A 14,128-nucleotide genomic window follows, 5' to 3' on the forward strand; every position below is an offset into this window, starting at 1 on the left:
GTTATTGTGTTCCTTTTAAGTCCATAAACTTTGAAAAGAGTCCAATTCAATAGTCACTGGATACCTCCTATATGCCAGATATTGGGGTACAGATAGAACTCAAACCAACAGGATACAAAAATGTAAACACCAAAAATGAAAAAAAAAAAAAAAAAAAGGACAGCATAAAGGACATAGCACAGTACAGGAAACACTTCTTTTAGGGGTAGGCGCAGGAGTTAGGTTTCCTGGAGATGATACATCTCAACTTACTTTTAGAGAATAAATAGGAATTTGTTACATGGTGTCAAATAAAAAACTAATCCCGACTTGGCAAGGAGAGACTTTATTTGAAAGGATTGCTGCAAAAAAAAGGGGAGGGAAGCTATTACAACAGAGAAAACACACTGACCATATGATCAGCAAGCATCTCAAGAGTTAAGCAAAAAAGTTTTTCTTTTATAGGGAGGAGGAAACACAGGAGGGGCTGAGGAAGTGGGATGAATGGGAGTGGCAATGGCAGATGGCAGATCAGACAGTGTTTTACCCTGAATCCCACTGGACTCAGGAGGGGCTGTAGGCTGAGCGTGGGCCAAAAGTCAGGGGCCTGCAGAAAGGAGAGAATCTTAACCAAGGTTTGGTTAACAAGCATTTTGTTCCAATTGATCAGTGGGGACAAGCGCTTCAGCTAATCATTCGAAGCAAAGAATGGGAATCTGGAAGGTCTGTGTCTGGCCTTGTCACTGGTAGACAAGGAGGGCACCCATGAGCCTTATCTCAGACATGGGGAAAGGTGGTTCTTTGCGGTAAGCTGTTTTCCGGAACACAAAAGATGGCGGGGGGTGGGGGCACAGGCGGGTGTGTGGTTCTTTGAAAGTCCCAGTTTTCCAGGATCACAGGGCTTGGGTAAAATTCAACGTTATCTGTAGACAGGTTAGAGAACAAGAAAACAGTGAGCAACAAGGAGATACACGAAGTGCTTGGCATTGCTTGAGTATCTCAAGCATGACAGGATATGAGAATCTGGAAATAATACTGGTTATAATCCAGTCTGTGACATCTGGGTGCCACCCACTGGGGTGAGGGGCCTTAGCACGGACGTGCCTGACCACAGGTCTCAGGTCCGGCTGCTGGGGGCCATTTCCAGGCTTTGCACGGACACAGTGGCTCTCCATGGGTCAGCACCAACTGCTGGGCAGACTGTGAGAGTGCGTTTGTCCCCAAAAGGTCAGCTCAGTGAAGTGCAATTCAGGGAAGGTGGCTTTTGCTCCGAAGCACTCGACAGAATGAATGTGGTCTTCTCCCCAAGTGGGCGATGACGGCTGCGATCACTGCTGCCGGGCGGCAAGGGGTGGGCAGGACTCCATGTCGAGCAGCCTTAGTTAGCACAGGCTTCCAACAGTCCCCAGGTGCGGGGCTGCCGCCTCCTAGAACGAGCCTCCTCAAAATAACACGTTCTTCTTCACGACCTATGCCTGTGCATGCCTGCCTGTCTTCTATGGACCAATCCTGCCTCGTGTGTCTTTTCCTGAACACCTTTTCTTTCATACCAGGAACAGAGAAGAAAAGCCCAGAGACATCTTTCAGAATAGACGAACCAGCCGTTAAAGATCCAAGGGTACTAAACTGCTACTAGAAGAGGAATCCAGCCTCCCAGCCACATCAACAATGTATCTGGGGGAGGTAGAAATAAGAGTTGATTCTCTCAGGGAAGATCAACCATCAGAAGCTGTGTGCACTGTGGCTCCCTACGAAGGTGATGGCCTTCGGGTGACCTAGAGGACCTACAGCCGTGGTGCCTCCCATGGAACCCACCTGAGCTGAACAGGGAGGGGCCAGGCAGCACTGCAAACTGCTCAAGCTCCTCCATCGCTCTGGACCACCGTCCCCTGTCAACACTGCGCACTAACGGGCAAGTCTTCTCGTCTCTCCGGTGCTCCCTGTGGATGGGCCCCGTCTAATTCCTCTGGGCATGCCACCAACTGGAGCCCTGATGGAGGTCTGTCATCTAGACATAGCCCATGCCTGTGACAAGGTGTAAGAACAAGGCATACGATGAAGAGTGGTTAAACATCCCAGTGCTGTTTATTCAGGAGAACATTAAGATAAATACACCTAAATATTACAAAATTTTATGTACAGGAATGACCACTCCCCAACAAGTTTAAAAAGCAGTCTGAAAAAAACAAAAAATACAGTCCCCCCCACTCCCACTTTCAAACCCTGGAATGCCCAGGAAGACAGAATCAAGCTCTTGATGCATTTTCTTCAACACAGTCAACAGATATTGAATCTGGATTGGTTTGGCCGATGCTATTGGAAAGAACGCAGATGTGGAAAGAAAATGCTATGTTTAAAATCCCTTTCCAATGCTGGCGCTAGGCACCCAAGTTTTACCTACGTGACCCTATGGGCATCATTTCCTGAAGCGCTTGAAAAGCGGGTGCACGTGCTTAGTGGAAGCCTTGCTCCGTGACGAGTGGTACTCCATGTACACTGTGTCATCGGCCCCAGACATGGAGCTCATCGTGCCAAAGCGCCGAGACACCTGCAGGGCGACCCGGCCCACCATTAGTTTACAAAGCAAAACACCCTCCTCCTATAATATTTATAATCATAATAAGATAAATTTATAAAACTTATAAAAGTTTCATAGATTTTATTATTTTTAAAATAACACTTACTGACCACTTAGTATGTCTCAGGCATTGTTCTAAGCAGCTTATACTTATTTACATGTCTTACCTCATCTAATCCTCACAACCATTATAATCCCCATCTTACAGAAGAGGAAACAGGCACAGAGAAATGAAGTATTTGTCCAAGATCACATAACTCTTAAACAGATGGGACTTGAACCCAGGCAGTCAGCTTCAGATTCCCTGTACCTAGCCATACACCACCCTGCCTCTCTTAATGACACTTTCTAAACGGAATTTTAACAGTGAGGGCAGGAGTCCCTCAAAATCTCCTGAGACCCCATCATAAGTCTTTGAATCAACTGGAAATCCTTTCTAGCCCTGGGCCTGAATCTTGGCTCTGTGTCTCACTGGGTGGCCTTGGGCAAATACTGAATGTCTGCACCTCAATGAACTCATCTGTAAAATGGGGATAACCACATCTGCTTGACATGTGTGGTATGAACAGAAATCACACAAGTCAAGGGTCTGACCCCGAGCCTGGGACACCACTCGCACCAGATTCCAAACAAGGTACACAGACAGGCACTGAAGCCATGCCTTGCACAGCCTCACCCTGGGTGACCCACTGTGAGGTGGAATTGACTAGACACCACCTTCAGACACAGAAACAGGAAGTTTCCCTGGGCTCCCGTGGAGAGTGCCCAGGAGGAGGCCCAGCCCCTAACCCCCAGGTCTGGGGACAGAAAGGTCTCAGGCTGCGGGGAGGGCAGCACCTCCCTGGTGACACTGCTCCCTTCTTCCCTTGTTCCAGCCATTGCTCACTTTCCAGCTCTAACACCAACTTAGTTTCAAAAGCTCCTGATGAAACGGTACTTCTCTCCTTGGAAGGGCCTGATAGTAAGAATTCCTCATAATGACACTTTCATTAGTTATACTGTATTATATTTGCCTGGCACATAGCAGGCATTCAAGAAGTATGTGCAGAATAACTGAAAAGTTGCGCATTTTCAGAGAACTCTAAATATTTTTCGAAGAATGTATGGAAACTACAATACGAGTTGATTCTCAGACCCATTTTACAGCCTGGAAGGCTCAGTTTCATTACTGAGGAGGAAGCCAGGGATAAGGTGACGCGCCCAAGGCCAAAAAGGCAGCCCCAGATCCATCACGCTCCTTCCAGTAGCCACCCTAGGCAGAGCCTGGGCTCCCACATCCAAATACTAACAAATACTTAGGCCAGACTGCTATGTGAACAGAGCAGGAGACCAACCACACCCGCCGTGTGCTCAGACACATAAAACAAGACAGACGCACGGCACAGTTAGCAGGGGTGTTTTCGATTCTCTTCTCTAGTCTCCAAGTTCTTAAGAAAATCACACAGGCACATACACACAAAGGACTGTGCAGGCGTATGTGTGTCTAAGATGCTGTCCTTCGGGAGAACTGACATCTGGGGCCTCACCCACTCAACTCACCTGGCTGGATTTGGAGCCAAGTTCTCCCGCCACCACCTCCTCCTCAGCATCCAGGTCAGAGGCTGCCAGGACCTTCTGTAAGAGTTGCTGTTGCTCCTCTTTTGTTGAAAATGCCAACTCCTCCTCCTCCATGTTGGCAAGCTTTGTGATCACCTGTAGCGCAGAACCCTCTTGTTTTCTCTCCCTGGACCCGCCCGCCTTCTCCTGGGCTCACCTGGTCTGGTCACTTGCCCCCTCAGGCCCAGCAGAGCAGGTGGCTAATAACGGAGAGCTCCTCTCAGGCAGTGCAGAGACCAGCCTCAGAGCCACTGTCAACAAGGAGCTTAACTAATGACTGCAAGGCAGGAGAGGTTCAGGAAATTCTAGAAAACTCTGCTCCCAACACATGGCAGCTAAATGATCACTTACAGAAGATCAACAGGAATCTTGGCAATCTTAAAACAACCATTCTGGTAGTTTTCCCACCTTGCACCAGGTAAACGAAGGACCAAAAACCGAAAGGCACAGCCGGCTGACCTTTAAAAAGGCCTTCAACCTCCAGGCTTGGCACCCAGGGCTTCCAGCAGGAGGGACACTTATAAATGATATGATATTAAGAATGGATTTATAAGATTTTTCTTCCAAAAGAGAAAGATAAAAGCATGGTGGAGATTTGGTTTTCATTTCTTTGGAGATAACTTACTACAAGGCCTACCTATCCCTGCAGAAAGCTTGGATTAATTACGTATAGCAGGGTCCCCAACCGCTGGGCTGAGGACCAGTACCGGTCCGTGGCCTGTCAGGAACCGGGCCGCACAGCAGGAGGCGAGCGGCGGGAGAGTGAGCAAAGCTTCATCTGCCGCTCCCCACGGCTCACATTACTGCCTGGACCATCCCACCCCCATCACTCGCATTACGCCCTCTCCCCACCGGTCTGTGGAAAAATTGTCTTCCATGAAACCAGTCCCTGGCACCAAAAAGGTTGGGGACTGGTGAGTCAGAAAAGGAACTTCTTTTCGTCTCTCTCTCTCTCATTCTTCTCACCATTTTAATTAAAAGAAAATTCCTAGAAGTATCTGGCTGTACCCTTCAGGTGGCCACAGATCTGGAGTACAGATACAGGACACTTCTGCCCTGGCCTGATCACCAGGGTCCCGATTCTGGGAACCCTAACCTGGCTGCTCTCAGCAGGCAGCCCTGGAGGTGAGGAAGGCAAAGGCAGCTCCAACCTACACAGACAACCATGTGCTCAGGTACCATGTTGTCAAGCTCACCCATCAAAGAACCCAGAGCACTTCCTGATTCGCTGCTTCTCTTACCCTTACGACTCTCCTGGGAATCAGGAGGTATGGATGCTATTATCAGCTCGAACGTTACACAGAGGGATAAAAAGGTCGAAATGAAAATCCTTTGGAAAACTGTCCCAAGTGTCCTGAACTAGAGTTCAGCATGAGAAGTCTGAAAAGTGTCACTGCCTCTGACTAAAAGGGGAGGGATCAGACAACCCTGTCCTCTTTTCTAAGGCTAATAAAGGGAACTCTATTAGTTCCCTAATTAGTTCTGCCCTAAACCAATTTGAAAAAGATACAATCTGAAGTATCTGAAAAGGCAGCCTACAGTCTTTCACAAACAAGAACCTGGGAACTTATATGTTCTAAGATATCCTTTTAATCCCTTGCTTCCAGCACCCTCCACCCACTACCACAAGTAAAAACCCTTTGGGACACTAAATCCTAACAAAAACTTAGTATTTGTGTCAATAGGAAAGAAAGCAAATGCCTTAGCCAATGAAAGTTCGCCAAAGCTTTAGAATTTCCCAAACTATTAAAATACCAGATTTAGAGTACATGGATGGCTCTGATGTCTGTGAGGCCCACTGAGGCCCAGGCTTACCAGATGACTAAGGGCAGACTCTCCCAGCTACCTGGAGGGGGCACCCCCTGAGAAAGTAACCCCGAGGGGCTTAGACTAACACAGTGATAGCCACAGTTCCTTCATCTCGAGTCCTACTAGGCGAGCACATTTTCCCACCAACATCTAATGTTTTCTCTTCAAGACAACTGTAAAAAGTTAACAAGCTGAGACTCCACAGGCCTCTTACTTCAGAGGCCCCATTCTTTGACCATTCACTGTGAGAAGTTGGAAACAGGAGGGATCCTGCACAATATTTTTCCTTCAAAGCTCCCCACAATTCATGCAAGGACAAAGGTACCCTCATGTCCCCCAATGTCCTGTGCCTGCCTGAAATCTGTCCCATGGTCATGCTGACAGCGGCCCCCCACTTCTCATGGAGGGCTGGGTACAAAAAAGCCTCGGTCCTACTCCAACCAGAGACCAAATGCTTACATACCTTAAAGCTATAACCTTGATCTACCAAGAACCTCTGTCGCTTGGTTGAGTAAGCCATTTCCTGTGTGTCCTGGGACACCAGCGAGTAGAAGAAGGCATTGTACTCCTCTGCAACCATCCCTGGAGGAGGGCACATAAAAGGACAATATTAGCTATTAGAACGGCAGGAACTAAGGGTCCAGTGTTCCAAAGCAAGTACTGCAGTGGGAGAGCTCTGCAGTCAGAGGGGCCATTGCCCTGATTCTGCACGAGGACTTCATCAAAATTAAAAACTTTTGTGCTTCAAAGGACACCATCAAGGAAGTGAAAAGACAACCCACAGAATTGGGGAAAACATTTACAAAGCATATCTGATAAGAGATTTGAATCTAGGGAATACAAAAAACTATTATAACTCAACAATGAAAAGACAAATAAACCAATTATAAAAAGGACAAAGGATCTGAACAGACAGTTCCCCAAAGAAGATATAAAAAGAAGATTCACGTGTCAATGAGCACATGAAAAAAGCCAATATCATTAGTCATCAGGGAAATGCAAGTCAAAACCGTGACAAAATACTACCTGGCACACACTAGGATGACTAGAATAAAAAAAGATGATTACAGTTGTTGTCAAGGATGTGGAGAAACTGAAATGCTCATACACTGTTGGTGAGAATGGAAAATGGTACAATCACTTTGGAAACAGTCTGGCAGTTTATTAAAACGTTAAACATAAACTTATTACATGACCCAAACATTATTCTAAGAGCCAGAAAGTGGAAACAATCCAAATGTCCATAAATGAATTTTAAAAAGTGGTATGCCCAGGGACTTCCCTGGTGGAGCAGTGGTTAAGAATCCGCCTGCCAATGCAGGGGTCACAGGTTCGAGCCCTGGTCCAGGAAGATCCCACATGCCGTGGAGCAACTAAGCCCGTGCACCACAACTACTGAGCCTGCACTCTAGAGCCCGAGAGCCACAACTACTGAAGCCCACACGCCCTAGAGACCGTGCTCCACAACAACAGAAACTACCACAATGAGAAGCCCGTGCACCGCAATGAAGAGTAGCCCCTGCTCGACGCAACTAGAGAAAGCCTACATGCAGCAACAAAGACCCAACGCAGCCAAAATATAAATAAAATTTAAAAAATAATAATCAAAAAAAGTGGTATGTCTATACAGTGGACTATTATTCAGCAATAAAAAAGAATGAAGTACTAATACATGCTACAATATGGATAACCCTTTTGAAAACATTATGCTAAAACTACTTTAATAAAAAGGGTTGAGAGAGAAAACCCAGTAACAGAATTATCATTAGTAACTAGGACAGAAAATACTGTAGCCTATAAAATCTGATCCTGCAGGAAAATCTGAATATTTTTGCTTCACAGTTCAAATGTCAGTAAGTTAAGTATCTGTGTACTGCCTCTGAATTCAACTGTTTCCTTGTCTTACAAGAGTTCAGAGATGCAAAGAAAAGGGCTAAGTATATTATATCAAATATTTTCCTTTTTCTCCCTTTGTTTTATTGAGATAAAATTGACATATAGTGCTATATAAGTTTAAGGTACACAGCATAATGATTTGACTTACATATATTGTGAAATGATTACCTCGGTGAGTTTAGTTCACATCCATCATTGTAGTTTTGATTTGCATTTCCCTAATAATTAGTGAAGTTTAGCACCTTTTCATGTACCTGTTGGCTATTTGTAAATCTTCTTTGGAAAAAATGTCTATTCAGGTCTTTTGTCCAGTTTTTGATTGGATTATTTGGTTTTTTTGCTATTGAGTTGTGTAAGGTCTTCATTTATTTTGGCTATTAACCCCTTATCAGATATACGATTTGCAAATATTTTCTCCCATTCCATACATTGCCTTTTCATTTTGTCGACCATTCCTTTTGCTGCGAAGAAGCTTTTTAGTTTGATGTAGTCCACTTATTTTTTATTTTGTTGCTTAAGCTTTAGGTGTAATATCCAAAAAAAACACTGCCAAGACCCATGTCAAGGAGCATTTTTCCTTTGTTTTCCTTTAGAAGTTGTATGGTTTCCAGCCTTACATTTAAGTCTTTAATCCATTTTGAGTCAATTTTTGCTAGTGGTGTAAGACAGGGGTAATTTCATCCTTTCACATGCGGATATCCAATTTTCCCAGCACCGTTTATTAAAGAGACTATCTTTTCTCCACTGGGTATTCTTGGTTCTCTTGTCAAATATTAGTTGACCATATATGCATGGGTTTAATTTCTGGGCTCTGGATTGTGTTCCACTGATCTATAAGTCTTTTTTTTTTTTTTTTTTTTTTTTTGCGGTACGCGGGCCTCTCACTGCCGTGGCCTCTCCCGTTGCGGAGCACAGGCTCCGGACGCGCAGGCTCAGCGGCCATGGCTCACGGGCCCAGCCGCTCCGCGGCATGTGGGATCTTCCCAGACCGGGGCACGAACCCGCATCCCCTGCATCGGCAGGTGGACTCTCAACCACTGTGCCACCAGGGGAGCCCTATAAGTCTGTTTTTGTGCCAGTAACATATTCTTTTGATGACCACAGCTTTATTATATAACTTAAAAACAGAAGTGCGATGCCTCCTGCTTTGTTCTTCTTTCTCAGAACTTGCTTTGGCTATTTGGGGTCTTTTGTGGTTCCACAAAAATTTTAGGATTGTTATTTTTACTTCTGTTTAAAATGCCACTGGAGTCTTGATAGGGATTGCATTGAATCTACAGATGGCTTTGGGTAGTATAGATATTTTAACAATTTTAATTCTTCCACTCCATAAACAAAGGATACTTTCCATTTATCTTCTTACATTTCTCTCATCAATGTCTTATAGTTTTCGGTGTAGAGCTCTTTCACCTCCTTGGTTAAATTTATTCCTAAATATTTTATTGTGGGTTTTTTTTGTTGTTGTTTGTTTTTTGGCTGCGTGGCATGTGGGACCTTAGTTCCCCGACCAGGGATTGAACCCGTGCCCCCTGCAGCTCGGAGTCCTAACCACTAGACTGCCAGGGAAGTCCCCAATATTTTATTGTTTTGGATGCTATTGTAAATGGAATCATTTTATTTCTTTTTTAGATAATTTGTCATTAGTGTATAGAAACACTACTGATTTTTGTAAAGTTTGAATCCTGAAACTTTACCAAATTCATTGAATAGATCTAACAGTTTTTTGGTAAAGTCTTCTGGATTTTCTATGCATGAAATCATGTCACCTGCAAATAGAGAAAATTTTACTTCTTCTTTTCCAATTCTGATGCTTTCTATATCTTTTTCTTACCTAAATTGCTTTGGTTAGGACTTCCAGTACAATGTTGAATAGGACTGGTGAGACTGGGCACCCTTGTCTTGTTCCTGATCTTAGAGGAAAAGCTTTCAAATCTTTCACTATTAAGTATGAGGTTAGCTGTGGGCTTGTCATATACGGCCTTTATTATGTTGAGGTACTTTCCTCCTATACCTAATTTGTTAAGAGTTTTTATCATGAACAGATGTTGAATTTTGTCAAATGCTTTTTCTGCATCCATTGAAATGATCATATGATCTTGTCTTTAATTCTATTAATGTGATATATCACATTTATTGATTTGCATATGGTGAACCTCCTTTGCATCCCAGGTATAAATCCCACTTGATCATGGTGAATGATCCTTCTAATATGATGCTGAATTTGGTTTGCTAGTATTTTATTGAGGATTTTTACAACTGTATTCATTGGATATTGGCCTGTCATTTTCTTTTCTGTAGTAAACTTTTCTGGCTTTGGTATCAGGGTAATACTGGCCTTGTAAAATGAGTCAAACAGTATTTAAAAAACAAAATTCCAATCAAATTCAAAGGGATTTTCAAATTAGCTTTGTGTGTGATGAGTAAGGAATAAGTAATGAAACACTTTCATATATGCTAGTCAGATTTATCCAGCAGTCTATTATATTCTGTTATGTACTCTTATTCCTCATTATTAACAGTCCTGCAAGGTAAGGATTGTCACTCCAACTTTGGATGAGAAACCAAAGCTCAGAGGGTCAAATTACTTGCCCAAGGTCACACAGTTGGTCTGGTGCCCAAGTCCATGTTTGCTATTTCCACTAACTTGCCCTGTCTCCATTTCAAGCACAATCAATTAGCTGTTTCCTAAACATACTCAAACGCAGTACAATTACAACACCTGCCCACTAATCCTGTCATTTTCAAACATCCTAGCAGTCCAAGTTCTTCCTAAGATTAGTGAATTCCTTGAGGACAGGGCCTGTGTCCTTGTTTTAGGACCTGCCTGGTCTGCTAAGAGGATGCCATCTCTTAGCAGAAACGTCAATCTCTACTCTGCCCATGATTGGGTTCTGGGCTCCTTTACTGCAGTTAACAAGCAGAGGAAGCAGGACTCTTGCTTCTTCATTCACTGAGCTTGTGATGTCCCTGCTGTAAACTGCCACTCAAGGGACCACTCTTCACAGGTTATGAGCAAGGTATCCACCTTGTGGCTGCCCAAGCTGCTCCTACCAAGCCCTCCCCTTACTCTTAACTCAAGGTTCAGGGGACAGCTGCCAGCTGCTACACTTGCACTGGTGGTCTATGCTCTGCTTTCTGCCTTCTACATCTACACCATCACACACTCTGAATTCAACTGTCTCCTTGTATTACCTGGCTCCTCTATCTACCAACACAAACACTCAGCTCAGACTGTGACCTCCAGACAGCTGCCATGGAAAACGTCCACATGCTCAACCCCAGCACATGAGAAATAACAATGGCCAAGGAGACCTTGGTCCTTGCTTTGGGACCCCCGTCCATCCCCTTCAGGGTCTACCTAGCCCAGGAGCACAGGCTCACCCTCACAGACACCTGACGGAAGTGGTTTGAAAAGACAGACCGCCTGGAGCAGAAGGTACCTTTTTTTGCTCGGAGCACTCGCCCCAGCCTCTGGGCCTCCTGCCGCCGGGAGCCACCATGAGATGAGATCTGAATGAGAACATTTGCTTCTGGCAGATCAAACGATGTGTCACCCACCTATAGAAATGAACCAGCTATGAGTCTGGGAAGTTTTTTTTTTTTTTTTTGCGGTACATGGGCCTCTCACTGTTGTGGCCTCTCCCGTTGCAGAGCACAGGCTCTGGACGCGCAGGCTCAAGCGGCCATGGCTCACGGGCCCAGCCACTCCGCAGCAAATGGGATCTTCTCAGACCGGGACACGAACCCGCGTCCCCTGTATCGTCAGGCAGACTCTCAACCACTGCGCCACCAGGGAAGCCCTGGGAAGTGATATGAGTCAAAAAGGGAAAAAAAAGTCAACTGGCCTCAAATTTAAATAAGCTCTGTTGGTAATTCAGAAAAACAATCACTATCCTCTTCAATCTGTACCGGGGTCCTTCAGATGCACGCAGGGCTCTAAGGACCTAGCATGTTCTCCTAAGAGCTGTCCTATGGAAGCTGTCGAGACCTGACTCCTAACCATCTGTCTCAGCAACAGTCCTGGTGTGGCTGCTAGGGACCCAGAGACAAGAGGGCCCTATCAACAGACTCTCTGTGAGTGATTCTTCTTATTTTTTGCTACAGAAATGGGTCTGCACAAAACCATCCACAATTTTAACTGGAGGCTATTGAGGCCAACAGCAAAGGTCGGACACATGACCTGGGAGGGGCCACTGCCTGCAGTGGGCTGGATTCTGACTCTGGGTAGCTGCCTTAGCTTGGGGAGGGGGGTGGGGAGGGGATCCAACCATCAAAGTTCCCAGACACAGAAATAAAAGCTTGACCCATCCATGATCACTTTATAGGTAAATCTCGTTTCTTTTGGGCTTTGGGTCTGTTCTAACCTGAATGACTATTCTAAACTGTTGGGCCACCACTTCTAACTGCAAATTAAAACCATCACCAAGCTGGGCCTACATGATTCTGCATTGTGTTTATATTCACCACCCACCCCCAAGGCATACCAGGAGCCAGGACAAAAGCTGCCCACAACCCACAGGAATCTCCAATGCCACAAAGAGAACCTTATGCAAATGCCAACCTTTGCCATAGTAGGTAATGAACTTTTCCCCCTTGTATAAAGAAAATACAACTCAAAATTCCTGTATCCCAAAAAGAGGTGGGAAAAACTTAAGCAAAAGGACTTGCTAGATTATATACTCCTTGAGTTAGGAATATAGATTATGTACATTAAAACCGTACATCTGCTTCTTCCACTACCTGACAGGCAACGTTCCTCTGCCCCCAGACACTGAACACGTGGGAATGAAAACTGACATGTGACGTTCCTTCAACAAATACCAATTCACTGCCCAGAAATCATCCAGTGTCCCCCAGGCCCGGGGGCTGCTGCATGCCACACTGACCTTGGATATGAAGATGGTGTTGATTTTGGGGTTATGCTTGAAATTCTGGAGAATCTGCATCCTTTCTCCCTGGGATGTAGGACCATAGATATAGGGTCTAGAGAAGAACAAAGCTGTGTTAGGAAGACTACAGAATCACTCCTCAATTATCCTGAAAGCATGTCAGAGGGAAAGGGAGATCTTGCAAGGTTTCTCTCTTCCAGGAAGCCCTCTGTCATGCAAAAACATCAGGAAGAGAGGCACAAAAGTGAGAGCCTACAGACCCTCCCCACCGCCTTTCCAAACCACACACACCGCACCCTTTCCACTCTGAGCCAAGATGCAGATCACTACTCTCTTCAAGATTCCCTCCTTTACCTTTTTGTTTTTGGCCTGTGCTCCTTCCTGCCTCAGTTATCTCTCACGCTAAGCTTAGTGTCTACACAAGGAGAATCCCCTAGATTTCACGAAGCTCAATGGGAGCAGCAAAGAAAACATTGCTATTTGCAAACAAAAGTTTGGAAGGAACTGTTTCCTAATCATAACAAGCATTCTCCAAGAAAGGAGAAAAGAGCCCCTTCCAGACTTTTCCCCATGGACCCTCTATAACACTAAGCTCAAACATTTCTCTTGAGTTTCCAGCTCTGTGCCAAAGGGTACAACCCTGTCTGAGAACCTCAATGGCACCTGGCAAAGCCATTCCTCTGCTTTTCTTGTAATGATGTGGTTTTGTAGTTTCTGAAGGGTCAGCAATAACAGTGATGGTGACGATGACAACGACAAGGACGATGAGGACAGCTAGCAGGCATACAAGGCCCACCCACACCAAACATGCAGCTGGGTTCTACCCTGGGAAAAAAACATCCGTGCCTGTCGATATTTCTCGAAACTGTGAAAGGTAGGTTTCACGTTCCCAATTTACACACGAGGAACTGAGGGTCAGGAGCCTAAGGAGGCTGACCCAAGTGGCTGTTCCACCACTGAGGCCACGAGCTCTCCCCGGGCAGTGCCCATGGAAGGCTCAGGAAGCACGACTTCTGATACTCCACACGTGCTTCCCAACACTGTGCTACAAACTGGGTACAGGTGTACCCGAGAGAGCAGCCCCCTTGCCGGTGGGGAAGCTGCGCAGGGCCTGGGACAGCTGGATGCTTCCCTAACCACGGCAAGCCTGGCCTGTGAGAGTGTTCGGGGCACCACGCAAATCTTCTAATTTCCTGTATGTGTCATGCTGTGAAAAAGGTCGGGAAACTGCACTCTTCAGAACAGCCTGTCTCTTGATACCCAGGATTTCAGGTGGTTCTTTTTCTCCTCGCTTTTTCATCAGGAAAAACAACTCAAATAGTGGTGAGCCCTAAGTTTCTGAAGGTTCTCTCATATAGGAAATGAAACAGAAGGGTAACCA

General features: G+C 45.4%; 1 protein-coding gene across 6 annotated transcripts in view; it reads right to left on the minus strand.

Moving 5' to 3' along the window:
- Positions 1–316: 316 nt before the first annotated feature.
- Positions 317–14,128, minus strand: part of ERCC3 (ERCC excision repair 3, TFIIH core complex helicase subunit) — a 39,935-nt gene continuing 26,123 nt past the window's right edge. For 2 of the 6 annotated variants that reach the window (XR_004350772.1, XR_004350774.1), the window contains 4 exons: positions 12,745–12,841; positions 11,299–11,416; positions 4,097–6,544; positions 2,041–2,527 (listed from right to left, as the gene is read on the minus strand). Coding sequence is in view for 3 of the 6 variants with exons in the window: in XM_032637927.1 (XP_032493818.1) it covers positions 2,396–2,527; positions 4,097–4,249; positions 6,426–6,544; positions 11,299–11,416; positions 12,745–12,841 (619 nt within the window). In the remaining 3 variants the exon portion in view is untranslated. Of the gene's footprint in view, positions 2,005–2,040; positions 2,528–4,096; positions 6,547–11,298; positions 11,417–12,744; positions 12,842–14,128 lie in introns of those variants that run through there. The other 4 variants (XR_004350773.1, XM_032637927.1, XM_032637926.1 and 1 more) reach the window with 4 other exon arrangements.

The sequence above is a fragment of the Phocoena sinus genome, chromosome 7, assembly GCF_008692025.1.
Source record: "Phocoena sinus isolate mPhoSin1 chromosome 7, mPhoSin1.pri, whole genome shotgun sequence".
NCBI lineage: Eukaryota > Metazoa > Chordata > Mammalia > Artiodactyla > Phocoenidae > Phocoena > Phocoena sinus.